This window comes from Hyperolius riggenbachi, chromosome 2 (assembly GCF_040937935.1).
Source record: "Hyperolius riggenbachi isolate aHypRig1 chromosome 2, aHypRig1.pri, whole genome shotgun sequence".
Classification (NCBI taxonomy): domain Eukaryota; kingdom Metazoa; phylum Chordata; class Amphibia; order Anura; family Hyperoliidae; genus Hyperolius; species Hyperolius riggenbachi.
In genome coordinates, this window is record NC_090647.1 from 527,291,082 (window position 1) to 527,311,213 (window position 20,132).

At 44.4% G+C, this 20,132-nt stretch overlaps 1 protein-coding gene across 13 annotated transcripts in view; it reads right to left on the bottom strand.

Annotated features, from left to right (window-relative positions):
- Positions 1–20,132, bottom strand: part of TIAM1 (TIAM Rac1 associated GEF 1) — a 497,838-nt gene that overhangs the window by 31,111 nt on the left and 446,595 nt on the right. For all 13 annotated transcript variants that reach the window (XM_068270618.1, XM_068270623.1, XM_068270612.1 and 10 more), the window contains 4 exons: positions 11,719–11,898; positions 11,409–11,477; positions 9,517–9,642; positions 4,255–4,363 (listed from right to left, as the gene is read on the bottom strand). In XM_068270618.1, the coding sequence (XP_068126719.1) occupies positions 4,255–4,363; positions 9,517–9,642; positions 11,409–11,477; positions 11,719–11,898 (484 nt within the window). The remainder of the gene's footprint in view (positions 1–4,254; positions 4,364–9,516; positions 9,643–11,408; positions 11,478–11,718; positions 11,899–20,132) is intronic.

Below are 20,132 nucleotides of genomic sequence, written 5' to 3' on the forward strand. Positions count from 1 at the left end.
AGTCTGACTGGATTAGCTGCATGCTTGCTTCAGGTGTGTGATTCAGACACTACTGAACAAAGATCAGCAGGACTGCCTGGCAACTTGTATTGTTTAAAAGGTAATAATTATGGCAGCCTCCATATCACTCTCAGTTCATAGGCATGTTGAACCACTTTGGCTCTCGCCTATATAATGCTGAGGCGTGTGATTTGTCAGTGCAAGTCTTCACCTGACAAATAATTAGCCATTCCCTCTGACCGCACAGCTTTCCTTTGCAGCATGCTGATACTTGTAGTTCTAGCCCACTTGGCAGGACAACTCAGATTAGACTGCTGCAGCAAAATCTCTGTCGTTACCTAAACCATTAATATCAACACAAGCCGAGATCATGCTTTGTGACATTGGCAATAACATTAGCAATGATAGCATGTTTTATTAATGTCTTGAGAGTCCACCAAGCATCCGTCTGCAAGGACAACGTGCACGGGGTGGAACTAATCGTTAGCATGGCATTTAAAAGGCACAGAGAATGGAAATGGCTTTTTAATATTTAATGACTGATAAAATTGCTCCACCGTGGCCCACTTTCATCTGGACTCACAGCCAAAGCCGGACCGCATGACGGCCTGCAGAGAAACTCTACTCTCCCATAATAAAGGTTGTTCAATGACAAGGAGGACTCCGGTGAGACGAGGATGAGGGTTTAGCAAGAGCAGAGAATAGGAGGATGCCTTTACTATCTTCATCACTTAATCACACTCCTGTCAATGCTACATTTAGGCTAGAAACAAGAATAAATGAAAGAACTTTTTCTTCCAAGCTCACCTATACTATTCACCTTGAAAAGGAGGAGTTTTGGAATTGGAAAGAATTATACAGACAGGGAAATAATAGGGTATACTCAGGGGAGCATTTCTGGGGAGGCCACATAGGCCCCGGTCTTGGGCTTCAGCTGGTCAAGGGAGTGGCTAGACACCGAAGAGGGATTGCTGCATATGGAAGAGGAGGCTGCAAATAGAATAGAGAAGTTGCATATAAGACGCAAAACATGAAAATGGGGAGTTGGTGCCCAAGGAATATATAGTATATACTTATATGCACTTAATAAATGATGACACAACGCATTTGGACCCCTGCACTTTATTAGTCTGTTTCCTACCCTTACTCCTATCCCTGGTTTCCTAGCCATAATTTTGATTTTGTCAAATAAGAAGCAAAACATGGAAATGGGGAGTTGACGCAAAATGGTGTAGTGGTTAGCGCTCTCGCCTTGCAGTGCTGGGTTCACGGTTCGAATCCCAGCCAGGTCACATCTGCAAGTAGTTTGTATGTTCTCACCGTGTCTGTGTGGGTTTCCTCCGGGCACTCCTGTTTCCTCCCACATCCCAAAAACATACAGATAAGTTAATTGGCTTCACCCTAAATTGACCCTAGACTACCAAACATACACTACTACACAATACATACATAGACATAGGACTATGGAATGGATTAGACTGTGAGCTCCTCTGAGGGACAGTTAGTGACAAGACGATATACTCTGTACAGCACTGCCGAAGATGTCGGCGCTATATAAATACTAAATAATAATAACTGAAGAAGGCTGCTGTACATGAATGTTACACATAGAAGAGGGGGCTGCACAAGGAATAGAAGGATGCTGCTGTACATGAATGTTACACATAGAAGAGGGGGCTGCACAAGGAATAGAAGGAGGCTGCTGTACATGAATGTTGCACATAGAAGAGGGGGCTGCACAAGGAATAGAAGGAGGCTGCTGTACATGAATGTTACACATAGAAGAGGGGGCTGCACAAGGAATACATGGATAGTATAAACAGAATGGAGAAGATGCGCATGTAATGGGAGGGCGCGCCGCAAGAAAGTTGGCCTCGGGAAGAAAAAAGTACAATTCCAGCCTTGGGTATACTGGAGTTTGGAATTTAATTTTCTGTAACTAGTTTTAGTCTTTAATGGACACATCGCTTCCAAAACATTAAATTACAAATGCAGAAGTTGTAGATGTGAAAATGAACATAGCTTTGTCATAAACCTGTCCGCCCGGCGTGATATCCTGACCCTGACTTGACTTGTAGCATGATGAGATAAATATGTCAATATATAATACACACAGTATAGTACGGATCCAACTTCAGCCAAGAACACACACTTGATTAAAGAGGAACTGCAGTTATTTTTACAATAATTATTTCTAAGTGATTAAGTCAGTGTTTGTCCATTGTAAAATCTTTCCTCTCCCTGATTTACATTCTGACATTTATCACATGGTGACATCTTTACTGCTGGCAGGCGGTGTCAGTGGAAGGAGATACTGCTTGTTTGGCTGTTGGAAACAGCTGTTATTTCCCACAATGCAACAAAGTTCAGACGGCAAACTGTCAGGACCTTGGTCATGACATTACACTGTGGGAGGGGTTTCACTTCAATAACACCCAAACAAACCCGCCCCCCTCCTGATGTTCTATTTCAATTTCTTGGGGCAAAGGGGGTATCAACTACTGATTGGTTTGATGTTCAATCCTTTGTTTAAAGTTCCTCTTTAACCACCCTGGCGTTCTGATTAAATCGCCAGGGTGGCTGCGGGAGGGTTTTTTTTAAATAAAAAAAAAACTATTTCATGCAGCCAACTGAAAGTTGGCTGCATGAAAGCCCACTAGAGGGCGCTCCGGAGGCGATCTTCCGATCGCCTCCGGCGCCCAGAATAAACAAGGAAGGCCGCAATGAGCGGCCTTCCTTGTTTTGCTTATATCGTCGCCATAGCGACGAGCGGAGTGACGTCATCGACGTCAGCCGACGTCCTGACGTCAGCCGCCTCCGATCCAGCCCTTAGCGCTGGCCGGAACTTTTTGTTCCGGCTACGCTGGGCTAAGGCGGCTGGGGGGACCCTCTTTCGCCGCTGCTCGCGGCGGATCGCCGCAGAGCGGCGGCGATCAGGCAGCACACGCGGCTGGCAAAGTGCCGGCTGCGTGTGCTGCTTTTTATTTGATGTAAATCGGCCCAGCAGGGCCTGAGCGGCAGCCTCCGGCGGTGTTGGACGAGCTGAGCTCGTCCAGACCGCTCAGGTGGTTAAAGACGTCTCAATCGGCCGATAATGACCGCCTCAGCTGATAATCGGGTGTGTGTACAGAGGCTCCCGACCACAAAAACCCAATCTCGATTACCCGCTGGATCAACTCACCCCCAATGCGCCGTTCCGTTGTCTCTCCCCCCTCCTGCATAGCACCAGAATGCATTGTCAGCTATCTTGCCGACTTCACGTCTGTGCAGCCCGGCCCAGCGATGTCACCCGAGGGATCAGGTCCCGATCCCTGACAAACAACATACACCAAAGGTCTGTGCGCACATTTAGAATTTGTCGGTTTCCCTTTTTCCTAATGTGATGATTTGGTTCAGTGGGCCAGTGCTATAAATACCGGTCTCCATCCAGTTCAAATGGACTGCGGATTCTCTCTCTCTGATATCCTGATAAGGAGTCATACAACTGCTGTGTGGCTATGAAAAGCACTAGCAACATCAGGAAAGGAGCAAGGAGTGAACCTGTATCTTTTTATAGAGTAAGACTTGGACCTGAACCCAAACGCTGTGCCCCTCCGTCCCTCACCAGGGTCGGCACTACCATAGAGGCAAAGGGGATAATTGCACTGACATAGGAAACGTGCAAGGGAAAGCCAGGACTCTAAGCTCTCCAAGAGTGGTTGGATCTCTTCAGGAAAGTAAGCAGAATTTTAAAGATGTATTGTCAGCCATAAAATCATTCATTTACCCACTGCTCTGTGTTTATTATCTGGTCTACATGCAGTCTGCATTGCAAGCATTTCAATATAATCATAAATGTTTCTGCTGTAATTAATCTTATCTCAGTCACCCTGGCTCTATTCTGACACATTACCAAGAAGAAGGAAGCCTGTTATCTCCCCTCCTACATTCCTGCTCCTCACTGATTGGCTGAGGGCAGTTCAGTGTGACATGAAGCTAAGAAGGGAAATACATCTCACCTCTCTGCAGAAGCTACTGAATCACGATCTATGCTGTGCTCACATGTTTACAAAGCAAGCTAGATATGACAGTGCAGTTTTTAGTACAGAGCCCAATGGGGAGGCGCTCAGATACACTAACTTGCATTCTTGGGTAATCATTAGATAGATAATACAGATCACTCTGTGAGCTCCTGTATATTACATAAAAATAATCACTGTATAACATTTGATATGGGAACTGTATATTTCAGTGTAATCTGCTGGAAGTACTTACCTTTCACCAACACTTTGGGGACCTTTGTATGGCTGGCACAGAAGGCACTGTACAACTTGAATCGATCAGCGTAATATAAGAAGGATCCTCCCAGAGAAAACAGCACTTTCTGTAACACAAGCACAGAGACGTTTACCACCACTGAGAGCACAGATGTGCACAGGATAGAAAAAAACATGAGACGACATGTGACCTGATGAGATAAACATGTGTATATACAGTACAAACCATATTAATAACCAGGCTGTTTTTCATTTTTATTTCGCTGCCTGAAAGAGTTCATTTTCAGGCATGCGAGTGACAGCTTCTGTCTTGTTAGTACCTTGTAGAAAATATAGTAAACATCACTGATTACAGCCAAATTACAGTCACAAAAGTTTTCCTGGCAGAATACAACTTCCGAGGGCAGGGAAGAGATATAGAAAAAAAATCACTAGATCATGTATTTGAACTCTTGGACACTTTATAGACTGCCAGAGAACAAAGACAGCAAAACATTCAATTTACTTTGTAAATGTTTAAATACAAATTTAATCCATGAAATACCTAAAAAAGGGGTCATTTTTAGGAGTAGGAGGACAGATCCAATTGTGTATCTCATCAGTTTAATTTCACCTTGGGTTTCCTTTAATATTAAAGGACACCTGAAGTGAAATTTTTTTTTTGATACCTTCCTCAGTGGCCGTAATCCTCTGGATGGTCCAGTGGCTTCCTGCAGCCTGCAGTCAACCATTCCAGCACAGTGTTCCGCTATACCTATTTAACTCAGTGCAGGTCTAATAGATTTATTCTGGCTGCAAGCGCCGTGGACGAGCATGCACAAATAAGGTATGCAGATGCCCAGTGTAACAAATCACTTACACACGGAGATAAAAAGCTATGCACAGCCAGCTGACAAAGTCCAGAGGTACTGCCTCTGCTAGTGAAACATGAGGTCATGATTTCAACTCCTGAGTCATGGTAAAGAAAAAATAAGCTATGCACAAGAGGCTTTGGTCTACTGGGCATGCTTGGACAGCATGGATGTGTTTGTCCTTGGCCAGGAGTGCGTCCAGAAGATGAAGCGGGTCCATGTGCTGGAATGGTGAGCTGTAGGAGGAAGCCTCTGGACTTCAGACTCCCACTACTGAGGTAAGTATCTAACTTTTATTTTGTAATCATATCAGGTGTGCTTTAAACTAAAACTCCACTTTCAAGAAAAAGAGAGGAACAAAGATATTGCATGTGTCATGGATACTCAAACCCTTTCATAATTTATTAGGAAAATTGCCTTCTAAGTTTGGTCCACTTTCCTCTAGAGTACTCTAAGCATGTTAAATGATGCTTCTTTGCAGCCATGGCAACAGCACACTGTTTCGTGGATGGAATAGTTCCAAATATCCACTTTTGCTTCCCTATCGCCATCTACAGGGAGTGTTTCTTTCAGGCAAGTTGGACTTAGATTTACAGAAAAAATGTGACAGATGTTTGTTACATTTTAACCACTTAAAGTGGACCTGAACTCTTGCACAGGTTAGAAGGAAAACAGAGAAATGCACCCTGTATGCAGAGCTGCTCAAATCCGGTACTGAGAAATACCTGGATAGTTCTATCCGGATATCTCCCAGTTACCTGTGCGGGGTGGGCGGGGGTCAATCTTACCTGTCTGACGTCGTCTTCATCCGTCCCTCGGCGCCTCCCACGATGCGGTCACGTGATTACAAACACTTCCTCCTTCCGGGTTGAAGGAGGAAGTGTGTGTAATCACGTAACGCGTGTGGAAACGCATCGTGGGAGGTGCCGAGGGATGGATGAAGAAGACGTCGGACAGGTAACATTGACCCCCGCCCACCCCGCACAGGTTTACTGGGAGATATCCGGATAGCAACTATCCGGGTATCTCCTGGTTCTGGATTTGAGCAGCTGTAAGTTTAGCCTGTCCAATTTCCACTCATTTGTGACTAATCAGTATAAGTTATATAAGTTGTAATTTGATGTCTCAGCTGTGTCAACTGGTTGCCTCAGCAGAGCAGATAATTTGTAAACACAGGATGTTAACCCTATGTCTGCTTCCATGAAAGCAGGAAGTAGACACGCTGCAGATGTATTGCAGGAGTTGCATCAGCTGTAACAAAAATGTTTTTCTTTAAAGGTTATTATGCCGTTGCTTATCTTTTAGAGCAGAGGGGAAGTTCAGGTCAGCTTTAACTGCTGTCAGTTTTCTGCCACAGCGCCGTTTATAAACGGCGGCTGGTATGGAAGCACAGAGCTCACTGAATATTGAAGCAGTGAAGCTTCTGTCTTTTCAGGCGCACAAAGGAATGGTTTGGCAAGCAGCCAGCTGATGCATCAATAGGCCTCTGGAATATGGGAGAAATCCACCAAATTAAGGGAAGGCCATAATATTTCATTCAAGACTTATAGCCAGGTTCCCTAATCAAGCAGTCGCCAAAACACTGAGGCTAAGTAGCTTGCAGCCAGCACACTCCCTGCCTGGTTTGTGTGTTCTCCCTGCCAGTGCACGTGGTTCCTCCCGACACTCTAGTCTCCTCCCACTTCCTAAAACACACTGGCTTTCTTCCAAACATTGGCCTTATGCATTGGCAAAGATCTTAGACTATGGCTACAATAGGGTCATTTGAATGTGAGTTCCTCTGGGGGAGTTGGGGACCTTTTCAACTAAAAATCATGATAGCAAAGGTACGGCAATTTACATGTTAAAATTCCACACATTTCAGTGTGATTTTACTGTAATCATTCATTTTCATATTGCAACTGTGTTTCCCCCAGTCGATTCAATTTAAAGTGTACCAGAGCTGACATAAATCAAAAGTCTTAATACAATAATACAATACAATAACATTTCTATAGCTCTTTTCTCCCAAAGGGCTCAAAGCGCTTAGACCAGGGGTCTCAAACTCGCGGCCCGCGGGCCATTTGCGGCCCTCGATACAATATTTTGTGGCCCGCGCCGGCAAAAGCTTCCTTATAGTTCGCTTCAGTGCTCCCAAGTAATCCGCCGCATCCTTGCCACTAAACGAGGGCTGCAGAGCCCCCAAATCGCCGGGGGGCAATCATCTGGCATTTCCTGGAAGGGGCAGAGCTTTCAGCTTCAATGCTGCTGATTGACTTTTTTTGTGAAATCCCTTATGCGGCCCAGCCTCATCCTGACTTTGCCTCCTGCGGCCCCCCAGGTAAATTGAGTTTGAGACCCCTGGCTTAGACTCTCTCAGATTCAGTAATTGGTAGTAGGCTGAAGTATGTTCTCCCCTTCTTATACATACCTGGGGCTTCCTCCAGCCCCATGCGCACAGATCGCTCTCAGGCCGCCATCCTCCATCTTCTCCCTCTTTGGTCCCGGAACTTCCTGCAGTCGCGGCCAGTCTGCGCACGTGAAGGGCGTCCTCTACTTATCTCTCTGGCGGCTGCTGGAGAGATACGTAGAGGGCGCACTTCTCCTGCGCAGGCTGGCCACGACTGGCTGAAGTGACGGGATCCGGTACTGAAGAGGGAGAAGATGGAGGATGGCGGCGTGGGAGCGATCCGTGCGCATGGGGCTGGAGGAAGCCCCAGGTATGTATAAAACTTAATTTATGTCAGCTCTGGTTTCCTTGAAGTTAACAGCGAAACAGCAAGAAAATCGCATAGACCCACACTTGCCATTCAATTTTCTTGCACTCTCATTGACATAAGCCCAGACACAGAAAGGGAAAAAATGCAGCATGTGCAGCAGTGCTAGTTTAGTTTAAAGGAAAACTGTAGTTAGAGGGATATGGAGGCTGCCATATTTATTTCCTTTTAAACAATACCAGTTGCCTGGCTGCAGGCGCAGAACTACTGCACCTGCGCAGTACAGCCCGGCGGATGTCCGATGACGTCAGCGCGCCCGCGTGGGATGCAGAAGTGCCGGGCCTTGGAGCGCAGAAGAGCCCGACCTGGCAGCCGGCCTGGCCAGGTCGGGTCGGCCACCGGGAGCCTGCGGAGTGGCAGCGAGGGCACCTCCTGCCTGCCACGGGCTAGAGGAAGCCCCAGGTAAGTGGATATTGATTTTTTATTTTTTTACCTCCCTCCCTGAACCTTCCCTTTAAGTGACCCAGCAGGAAACCTCATAGGGAACAGTTCTCAAAGTACAGCACCTTGTACAGCACAAAGCATTGTTATTGGCTGAATGATGTGGACGCCTTTCACTACAACCTACTGTAACCTAGCAGTGCGAGAGGGTGACGTCCACCCTATCACGTTAGCAGAATTTCCCCATGAGGTTTCCTGCTGGGTCCCCTAAACTAGACTAGTGCCGTATGCTCTACCTCTGCGTGTGGGTAAAAATAAAATTGCACAAATGGAAACTGACACCACAATCCCAATGGTAACAGCACCCTTGCAATTGTCAAAACGCGCGCGAAATGCACACAATCTGATTTTCCGGATCGAAGCGCAGCCCGTGGAAAGGGGCCTTTACCAAAAGTCATTGCGCATGTTTTGTGAGGCTCTGTGCGACACGTAACGCAAACCTGAAGCAGAAATCAAACTTCTGATATAATGAATTGTATGTGTAGTACGGATAAGGAATAGAACATGAATAGCAAAGAAAAGAGAGTCATTTTTATTTTCTGTTATATAGCTTTTTTTTTTTTTTTAAATATAACACTGCATCATTCTGTCACATTTGCAAACTATACTCTGTATTTGAAACTATAAAACAAACTATAAAACAAAGCAGAAATAATGACCCTTTGAACTCTCCCTGCAGTAAAACCTTATCTCAAGCTCTCTGGCCCCATTCACACTAGCAAAACGCCGGAGATTTTGCACCGAAAAATCACTGAACCCTGTTCCGATCGCGTTTAGCGCTTCTATAGCACTGAAACGCAATCGCCTGGAGATCGTGTAGCCACCGCGTTTGCGTTTTTGGGCGATTTGCAGCAATTAGCACAAATGGGCCCATAGGGTTTCATTACGCTAGCGCTTTTAAAAAGCGCTAGCGTTTTGCCGAAGTTGCGTCAAAACGCTCTCGTGTGAATGGGGCCTCTCTCACTGTTTCTTGGCTGTTTAAGTGCTTCAGAAAACAGGACTGTAATTCAGAGAAGCTCATTTGCATAGATAACAACTGAAGTTTCTTAACTCTTCCTGTACTGGAACTCTTTTCTTTCCTACTAATGCTCTATTTCTTAGCTGTACTACACATACAATTCCTTATATCATAGGTTTCTTTTTAGCTCTATATAATTGCATAACAACAAAAATATAAATATGTATCAATAGAATGTCATTGTCACTGTATACCTTGAACTGATCAACTTTCTCCAGCTTGTCCAGGTCTGGTACCAGCCTGACCCCGTCCTCTAACGTTTTCAGAAATTCCACTTGGAACTCCACCATCTCCACCAGATTGCCGAACAGCACGTCCAGCTGAAAACAAATGACAGAGTTCAGGGGACGGACGCAGGAAAAACAAAACAAGCATGCAACTTTCATTATTCTGCCTGCCACAAGGTCCACGGCACTCAGTACACAGAGATGAAATAGACACATCAAAACCGCCTTCATCATTAGTCACAGCGGAACTCATAAGAGCGCAGGCTTTCCTGCCGCACCGAAACCTCTCGTGTCATGAACTAATCAACAAAATTCACTACAGTGCCTTCTCTTCTGGAGATCTCGGTACATTGAGCTGTACAGTACAGCAGAAGGGGAGGGGGGGGGGGAGGAAGAGATGGAGAGGAAGAGAGACACATAACAGAAAGAGAAGTGAATAGAGAGAAGTGATACAGCAGATAAAACAAAGAGAAAGTGAGAGAGAAACAGTAAATACAGATATCGGAGGAAAAGAAATACAGTAGCAAGAAAGTAAACAGGAAGGAAAGAGGACAAACCGGTGGTGATGGGGAGATCTAGAATGGGGGGGGGGGGGAAGAGGGGTAAAAGAGTAAAGCTGGCCACACATCAGGAGACTTGGTGGCCTGTCAACCATCTGATTTGATTATTATAAGCAGAATCGGGTTAAAATCAGTGCCACCAAGTGCATGCTCGATTGACTATGCAACCAATTTCGTGCTAAAATTGGTCGTATGAATCAGTTGGACATGCTGCATGTATGTAGGACCGACTTGCTCAATCGGGTGCGCAGTGGTAATGGCAAGCAATATGGGGATAAGCAATGAATGTGACGAAACCCCCGAACGCTGTCCCCCAGGCGATTTCAGCACGAAATTGATCAGGAATCGTCCTGTGCTGTATGGGGAGCAGACAGGTCAAATCTACCTATCATTCCAAGATGTATGGCTAACGTAAAGGGCAACTGAAGCAAGAGGGATATGGAGGCTGCCATATTTATTTCCTTTTAAGCAATACCAGTTACCTGGCTATCCTGCTAATCCTCTGCCTCAAATACTTTTAGCCATAGCCCCTGAACAAGCATGCAGCAGATCAGATGTTTCTGACATTCTTGTCAGATCTGACAAGATTAGCTGCATGCTTGTTTCTGACATCATTCAGACACTACTGCATACTAATAGACCAGCAGGGTAACCAGGCAACTGGTATTGTATAAAAGGAAATAAATATGGCAGCCTCCATGTATTTCTCACATCAATTGTCCATTAAAAGGTAGCCATACATGTATGGATTATGATTCAATCGATTTTTGCATTCAGAGCATGGAGGCAGAACATTGCTCAGATCGATTAGCGATGGTGAATGGCATTTAATATCAATACTGTACTGTGTGGTCACTAGTCAATCGACTCTCGGTCAACCATACTGAAGTTGATCGATTAATAAAATCGACCGCTTTGTCAGTTGAATCAGAATCGCTAGATATACCTTTAAGGAGAGATGATGAGGAACATAAGAGACGAGATAGAAAAAAGCAGACAGATATAAAGAAACGAAAAGGAAAAAAAAAAAAAAAAAAAAAAAAAAAAGGTACAAAGTGCAAAAAGACAAAAGAACAAACGGAAAAGTAAAATGAAATGTAAGTGAATAAAGAAAAAAAGACAAGAAGGAGGAGGGAAAATGCTAATAATTAAGATGTAAAGTGGATTACACTGTTCTGACAGCCATAGCCTGCACAGATATTAAATTAGTCATTTGGCATTTATTATGCAAAGCTGAGCAATCTATCAAATAAGGCAGATTAATTGCAGCACAATTAAAGTCAGTTGATTGCGATTTACCTCATCCTGTGTGAGGAAGGTCTCCTTCTGCAGAGGTTTGAGGTATCTCTCCATCAGGCAATTCAGGTCCTAAACAAAACACAAAGCAGCAGATGAGGGGCTGAGCACACCCTGGGGTCCCCCCGACATGTATACAGTCATCTCAGACACACGCCGGTAATTGCTGCAGCAGACGGGCGAGGCATATAGCAGCTATCACAGGTGTAAAATCATTCTCGGTCACCCGCCGACCGGCACACTCAGGCAATTCCATAACTCTCCGGAGAATCAGACTTTGGCACTTCAGGAAGAAGCAAGAAGTGAGAAATACCTTGACATATGTGCGCTCCGTCTCCAGCAGCTCGCATATCACCTTGCGCAGCTTGTCGGCGTCTGTTAATTGCCTCATGGTGGCCAGCTGGGGTCCTGTGAATTCCGAGGGGCTCAGGCAGGAGTCTGGCGAGTTCATCTCATTGAGGCTGCGACAGAATGCAGCAGCGTGCTCCGAGCTCTGGAAAGGAGAGGGGATGTTACATAAGCATTCGGCAGGCAGTGTGCGCTTGTCACTTCTCAGAGCTGGGCACGCCAATGTGGTGAACCACCGACAACAGGAGAAGCCTACAGACAGCAGTCGTGACTAATGCTGACACTGGCGTGCATACACCTGCATGGCTTTCACTTCATTTATTAACACTTCAGCTGATCAGCGGCGCAGTGACCGACATAAAGCATGACGCTTATTGAACAATCCAAACTACAATGGTGTGTGGCAACCAATCAAAATTCAGTTCTCCTCAGAGCACACACCCTAAGCTGATGTCTGACCGGCAGTAGTGTCTGAATCACACACCTGAAACAGACATGATCCTAATCTAGTCAGACTTCATTCAGAGCACCTGACCTGCATGGGGTCAGGGTCTTTGGCTAACAGTATTAGGAACAGAGGATCAGCAGGCAGGCAATGTGCATTGTTTGAAAGGAAATAAATATGTCTGCTTCCAAATTCTGGTCACTTCAAGCGTGCTTTAATGTGCATTTCAAATTACATAGGGACCCGGTATAATAAGTTAAAACTCTTTACTGAAGAAAACGTGCAGAGGTAAACCTAATACAACCATCAGATAATGCTGTTGTACAGAGAGGAACACAGAATGAATACAGGAAATCATAATATCATAGAGATCATTGCAGTACTTTACATACACAGTGACATCTTGTGGTTTCTTTACAATACTGAAGTTTAAAGAGACTCCGTAACAAAAATTGCATCCTGTTTTTTATCATCCTACAAGTTCAAAAAGCTATTCTAATGTGTTCTGGCTTACTGCAGCACTTTCTACTATAACAGTCTCTGTAATAAATCAATGTATCTTTCCCTTGTCAGACTTGTCAGCCTGTGTCTGGAAGGCTGCCAAGTTCTTCAGTGTTGTGGTTCTGCTATGAACTCCCCCTTCCAGGCCCCTCTCTGCACACTGCCTGTGTGTTATTTAGGATTAGAGCAGTTTCTCTCTTCTCTCTTATCTTTTACAAGCTGGATAAATCGTCCTCTGAGCTGGCTGGGCTTTCACATACTGAAGAATTACAGACAAGGGCAAAGCTGTTTGCAGGAAGAGACAAGCAGCCTGAAACTTCAGTGCATGAGAACAGGGGGAAAGAAACACACAAATGATCTCTTGAGATTCAAAAGGAAGGGTGTATACAGCCTGCTTGTGTATGGAAGTATTTTCTATGTGTGGACATACTGTACATCAACCTACTTCCTGTTTTGGTGGCCATTTTGTTTGTTTATAAACAAACTTTTTAAAACTGTTTTTAACCACTTTTAATGCGGCGAGGAGCGGCGAAATTGTGTCAGAGGGTAATAGGAGATGTCCCCTAACGCACTGGTATGTTTACTTTTGTGCGATTTTAACAATACAGATTCTCTTTAAGTAATACTCTTGATACTTCCAACCTTTTCAAGCACAAAAAGTAAGCATGGGGGAAGTGTGTATAAAATTATACAGATTTACTGGGCTGCACAGTCTCCTGGCAAATAAGATATGCTGAATATTTGAACAGATTTTTTCACAAGATTCACTAGCATCACGAGCTAGCCACAGTTATAATTAAGCTATCACTGCTATTCTAGTCATGTATGTATCATCTATAGCTAGGTGCTATGACATGCAATTGTTTTGCCATATGCTTATAGCATAGACTCATCCTACTTTAACATGGAACAAGCAGTATGGTGTCTTGCCTAGGTAACTGCCTAGGTGCCTATGCTTAAAGTGAACCAGAGACGAAGCACCCTCATGTATTTTACCATATAGATCAGTGGGAACATTCGAGAAAACACCTACCCTGCTCTCTGTTTCATCCTTCACTGCTCAGCCTGCTTGTTATCAGCCCTGATAAAATCCGACTGAGCATTCAGTCTGGCTTTGCTCAGGAATCATTATAGCCAAGTGTCTTTTCAAGCCCAAGCCTGCCCCCTTCTGGCTCTGCTATAATGCCTTGGCTATAATGATTCCTGAGCAAAGCCAGACTGAATGCTCAGTCAGGGATTTTATCAGGGCTAAAGGTGGCCACACACGATACAATAAAATGATCCAATTTTACAGCAATTCGATAAACAAGATCGGATTTCCCAAAAAATCAAAAGCTTTTTTTGCAGTCGAGTTTGTTCGATAAAAGTTGATCAGGAGTAGTGGATTTTTCTGATATATTTTTCTGAAAAATTAAATGATGTGTGGTAGATCAATTTATTAATATACACACCCAAGCAACGTCAGCATGCGCACCCGCCCGCCTCGTGCACACCCACCCGCACCCCCTGGCACCATCCTCCTCCTGTCCCAATACCTACACATGTGCAGTAGCCGAAACACACGGGACACAAGGACAGGAGGATGATGCAGGGACAGTTAGGGTTTCATTACATAGGATTAGTTATCAAGTGAGAGGCTGCAGTCCACTCCAGTGGACTGAAGAGAGAGCATCATTTACTAACCTGAATTCTTAACCATTACAGTAAAGGAAAAAAGGAACACAACTCAGTTCAATGTAAGGTTGGGACTGTATATACCAGGGGTCCCCAAACTTTTTTGGTCAAGGGCCGGGTCAGCATACTTTAGACTGCTGGGGGGCCGGAACATACATAAAATGATGTTGAAAAACATTACATTGAATCTAGGTATTGATTCCGGCCAATCATGCCCGGAGGAGAACTCCCAGCAGCAGCCATTCAGTCATACGGCGCCCGCAGAACATCTTTGTGCTCCAGACAGTGAAGCATACCTAGGTGACAACCTGCCGTCCAGTTGGACAGCAGTGTCACCTGATGCAGAATTGGATGCCAGCGAATGACTGCTCACTGGCTTCTACAGTATGTGGATGGGTGGTGTCAGCACTGCTATTCTATATGTGGGCCACTGATATTTAAAGGTGCAGTGGGCCACATCTATTCATTATACATTTTGTTTGGGGGCCAGTGAAAAAGCCTTGTGGGGGGACACATTTGACCCGCAGTTTGAGGACCAGTATATACTGTACATGTTTATCTTCTGCCTCATGTCGGTTCAGGTACTCTTTAAAGGATGGAAAAGGGTTATGGAAATGGACCGGAGAGCGCGATCAATAAGACTACTAAACTTCTAAGCACTCTTGTCCTTTATAGAGGACATTTAGCGAAAAGGGGGGAAAAAATCAATACATTGCAAAGTGAGAAGTTAAATAGAAGGGCGATCAAGAAATGATCGATAATTGCCATGTAATTTGTTTGTATTGTTTGATTCACAATAAGTCTGCACATCATCATCTTTACTACTGGCAGACAAGAAAAAAAACAGATAGAACCAACTACCATTATCTATAATCATACCCCTTAAAGGACTTCCGAGGCCAAATGTCAAAAAAAGTGAAATACCTGCATCACTTTTGTAGGAACGGAGGACGCCGTCCGCGCCGCGCAATAGCCCCCCGGGCCGGTCTCCTGCCTGCACTAACATGGGCACGGCTGCGCAGCTCTAGGGCCAACCCCCCGATCCACGCAACGGAAAACAGCCTGTTGCGTGGATCGGGGGGGGGTTGGCCCTAGAGCTGCGCAGCCGCATTCGCGGCTATGCGGACTGTGCAGCCGTGGCCAGCTCATGCGCCCATGTTAGTGCAGGCAGGAAAGCCTAGGCCGTGAGGTCGGCAGCCGGCCCGGGGGGCTATTGAGCGGCGGGGACCCGGCGGAATGGCACGAAGGGCGCGGACGGCGTCCTCCGTGCCTACAAAAGTGATGCAGGTATTTAACTTTTTTCGACATTTGGCCTCGGAAGTCCTTTAACATTGCACTAGACTAAAAAGGTTGTTTTTGTAAACAGCTGTTATTTCCCACAATGCAACAAGGATCACAGACAGGAAACTGCCAGGACCTAGGTCCTGACATCACACTGTGGGTGGGGCTTTACCGCATTATCAGCCATATAGACCCCCTCCACCCACCAATCTATTCAAGAAAAAGTAAAGATTTCTCATGGGAGGGGGTATCTGCTACTGATTGGGATGACATTCAATACTTGGTTACAGTTGCTCTTTAAGGATGATAATGGAGCCTTGGCTGGAAAACCCTGGCATCATGATGATGCAAGGCTTGTCAGCTACTGAAGCAGTGTCATCATGGAGATGATGGAGTACCACCAGCTCTGAATGAGATGAGCCAAAAGGCCTACACAGATAAATACACGGGGATATTAAAATGCTTCCCTTGTGTCTGCGTTTACTTCTGCTACGATAAAACCGCCAACAGCACAAGAATGGAACACGCTTGGTGAAGCTGACATTTTCTCCACAAGGAAATAACCTTGAGTGTCATTGCGTCCGTGTCATCACAATTTTCTCTGTGGTGAGAGAGAGGGAGAATGATTACACCGGCCTCTCCCCCGTCTGCCAACACACATAGCAATTATGCCAATTCGAGTGCGCGACAGCAGCGCCTGGTGCAAACGGTGCACCACCTGCACTCTACAGGGTAAATTTCAGAGCCGCTATACAAGGGGGTCACAGGGGCCATAGATGAGGCAAGCGATAGACACTCAACTTTGCCGGTCTCACACAGATTTCTGTCACACAGCTCCCCTCAGCAGGCTGTGTGGGCACAGAGTCACCTAGCAACCGGATTGCAGAGTTCCAATCTAGAACCTCACATACGGATATAAACAGATTCTTGGGGAGGGGAGAAGGGGGGGGGGGGGGGGGGGTATACATTTCACTTGCAAATGGATCCGACAAAAAAGAAAAAGTCTTGAAGGGGATTTTTTTTTAAGTCTTATTAAAATTGCGTTGAAGAGAAAAAAAGAAAAACAAGAAAGTGGCTTTCATGTAGGCAAGATAATCTTCCTCCCTTCACGCAGAGCGATGATATAATATGCGCAGCAATTGGGAGAGCCAGCGTCGCGGGGCTGCGTTGGCGAGTATGTTGGCTTCTTAAGACTAAAAACACCGGCTCTTAATGGCGCTCTATAGAGGGGAGCAGCCAGGCTTTTTCGTAAATGGAGGTATTAACACGGCTGGTATCGGGGATAATTGGGAACGCGTTAAGAGACTCTTGCTGGTTAATAGTCTCTTGAAACGTCAGGAAAAAATATACCGGCAGTTCCTCGATAAAAGGAATAAACGTGTGGTTAATTTTCTTCAATGGCGAAGCCGCCACTTCCAGGTGTGACGTCACAAGGGATTTATTCTACTAGTATTGGCGACATTCTGGCCAAAGTATAGAGCGGGCTGGACTGCAGTTCACCTGGTGATGGAAGTAGGACTCCCGCGGCAGACAGCAGGGTTCATAAGAAAAGATGGAGAAAAGTGGAGTACTTACACAATTCAGATATTTTTCTTCTTCTTCTTCTGCTACGAAAGTTGGAAAAGTTTGGATGGGTCATACCAGACCACAGCAAGCATTGCTGAACAATTACTAGATTAACCACTTCAGCCCCACAGTGTCGAAAACCTTATGCATCCGAGCAACATTCACCAATAACTTTATCACTACTTATCACAATGAATTGATCTATATCTCGTTTTTTCTACCACTAATTAGGCTTTCTTTGGGTAGTACATTTTGCTAAGAATTATTTTTTCTAAATCCATTTAACAGGAGGATTAAGAAAGAAATGGAAAAAAAATCATTATTTCTCAGTTTTAGACCATTATAGTTTGAAATGAATATATGCTACCGTAATTAAAACTCATGTATTTTATTTGCCCATCTGTCCCGGTGATTACACCGTTTAAATGATGTCCCTATCACAATTTATGGCGCCAATATTTTATTTAGAAATAAAGGTTCATTTTTTCAATTTGCGTCCATCACTATTTACAAGCCCATAAATAAAAAATAATAATAATAATATACTTTCTTGACATGCATATTTAAAAAGTTCAGACCCTTAATTTTTTTTTTTATTGTAATTTTTTTTTATTATTTTTGTTTAATAAAAATGTATTTGGGTAATTTTTGGTGAGGGAGGGAAACCGCTAATTTCAAATGTAATATAATGTAAATGTTTAATAAAAAAATGTATGTGGTGTAGCTTACTATTAGGCCACAAGATGGCCACAGTCAAAAAAGTCCTGGATGCGAACGATCTCGCATCCAGGAACTAGAAAGGGGACGGGAGTTTTTAATTTTTTTTGTAGAAAGACGGCGGTCTCCGATAAGACACCGTTGCTTTTTCTGCAGGGGACTTAGATCAGTGAATGGGAACTATATTCCCATTCACTGATCGGGGGGCTAACGGCAGGCGTCCGATCGCGCGCACAGCACAGCTGCAGCAGCACAGCCTATCTGGACGAACATATTAGTCTAGATAGGCTTAAGTGGTTAAAGGGAACCTGAGGTGAGAGGGATATGGAGGCTGACATGATTATTTCCTTTTAAATAATGCACATTGTATGGCTATCCTGCTGATTGGCAGCCTCTAATACTTTCAAGGACAACTAAAGCAAGAGGATATGTAGGCTGCCATATTTTTTTTCTTTTAAAGGGAATCTGCACTGAAAAACTTATGATGTAATGATTTGTATGTGTAGTACAGCTAAGAAATATAACATTAGGAGCGGAGACATAAGTCTAATATGGTTTCCAGTACAGCAAGAGTAAAGAAACTCCAGTTATCTATGCAAAAGAACCACTGAGCTCCACGACTTTCAAAGTCGCAGAGAGCTCTGTCTTCTGAAGCTTATTATCTCAAGTGTTTGTCACTGTATTCTTTTTTTTTTTTTTTTTTTTTTTGCAGGACAGTTCAAAAGTTCACTAGTCTGCTCTGAAAAATAATTTAGAATGCTGAGAAGTGGGTAAACTGCAAATATTAAAGAATGATACAATGTTATAAAAAACAACAACTATATAACTGAAAATAAAAATATGAGCTTATTTTCTTTGCTACTAATGTTCTAGTAATTATCTTTACTACACAACCAATTCATTATATCATATTTTTTTCACTTCAGTGTCTCTTTAAGCAATACCAGTTTCCTGGCTGTCCTGCTGATCCTCTGCCTCTAATACTTTCAGCCACAGACCTTGAACAAGCATGCAGCAGATGAGGTGTTTCTGACAAGAGCTACATGCTTGTTTCTGGTGTTATTCAGACACCACAGTAGCCATATAGATCAGCAGGGCTGCCAGGCAACTAGTATTGTTTAAAAGGAAATAAATATGGCCGCTTCCATACCACACCTCAAGTTCCTTTTAAGGTCTCTGATATTACAAGTCATGTGCCGTATCCGCAGGAAGAACTTTTCTTTTTTTTAATAAACTAAGGACAACCTGCATTTGTGCACTTATTATTTAAAACATATAAATGGACAGGTTTGGAAACATTGTGTGCCGTTGGGCTATGGTAACTTGCAGCACCCTAAAGTTAACCTGAGACAGGGAAAAGTTCTATTTTACTTATCTGGGCCTGTTGCCTTACAGGTACCTTAGGATTCCTCCTGGGCCTTTCCGTTTTGTCGCTTTGAAATCTCATCGACTGGACCAGAGGCGAGCTACTGCGCATGTGCAGCCCCGCGACTCATCATTCGGACGCCCGTGGCTGAGAGTGCTCTGCACAGCCACAGGAGTGAGATCGAGGAGGAACACAGCTGGACCATGCATGGGCAGTAGCCCCCCACAGGCGGTCTTTCAGAGGGCGAGAGCGGCAGTGGACTGGGAGTAAACAGAGGTACTTGTAAGGCTACAGAGGCTGGAAGAAGCCCAGGTAAGTAAAATAAACTTTGTTCCTCCCTCCCTCCAGTCTACATACTGTCATTAAGTTACATTAGTCATGTTAATTAAAACAGATAGGTAATATAATCTCTTACCCACCCTGTTTTAAAAGAACAGGCAAATGTTTGTAATTTCATGAGGGCAGCCATCTTTTTGGTTGAAAGGAGGCGACAGGGAGCATGAGACACCGTTCCAACTGTCCTGTGTCCTGATCACCCCTCCCAGCTGCGCGCGCTAGACAACGACATCAGGAATCCCATCATGCTTTTACAGCATCAGGGAAAAAATGCCCAGGAAGATTTTGATGGGAGGAGCTTAGCTTCTGTGCAGCTAAAAATGAGGCTTGGGTAAGAAAAAAAAAAGTTCTGATGCTGTAAAACTGTTAAACACCAAGCCTTTTCGGTGCTGCTGAGTAGATTTTTAGTCTGGAAGTTCACTTTAAGTGCTGAATGACTTGCTGTGGGGGCTTAACATGAATGCAATAGCACAAAGCCCAATTCATATTACCA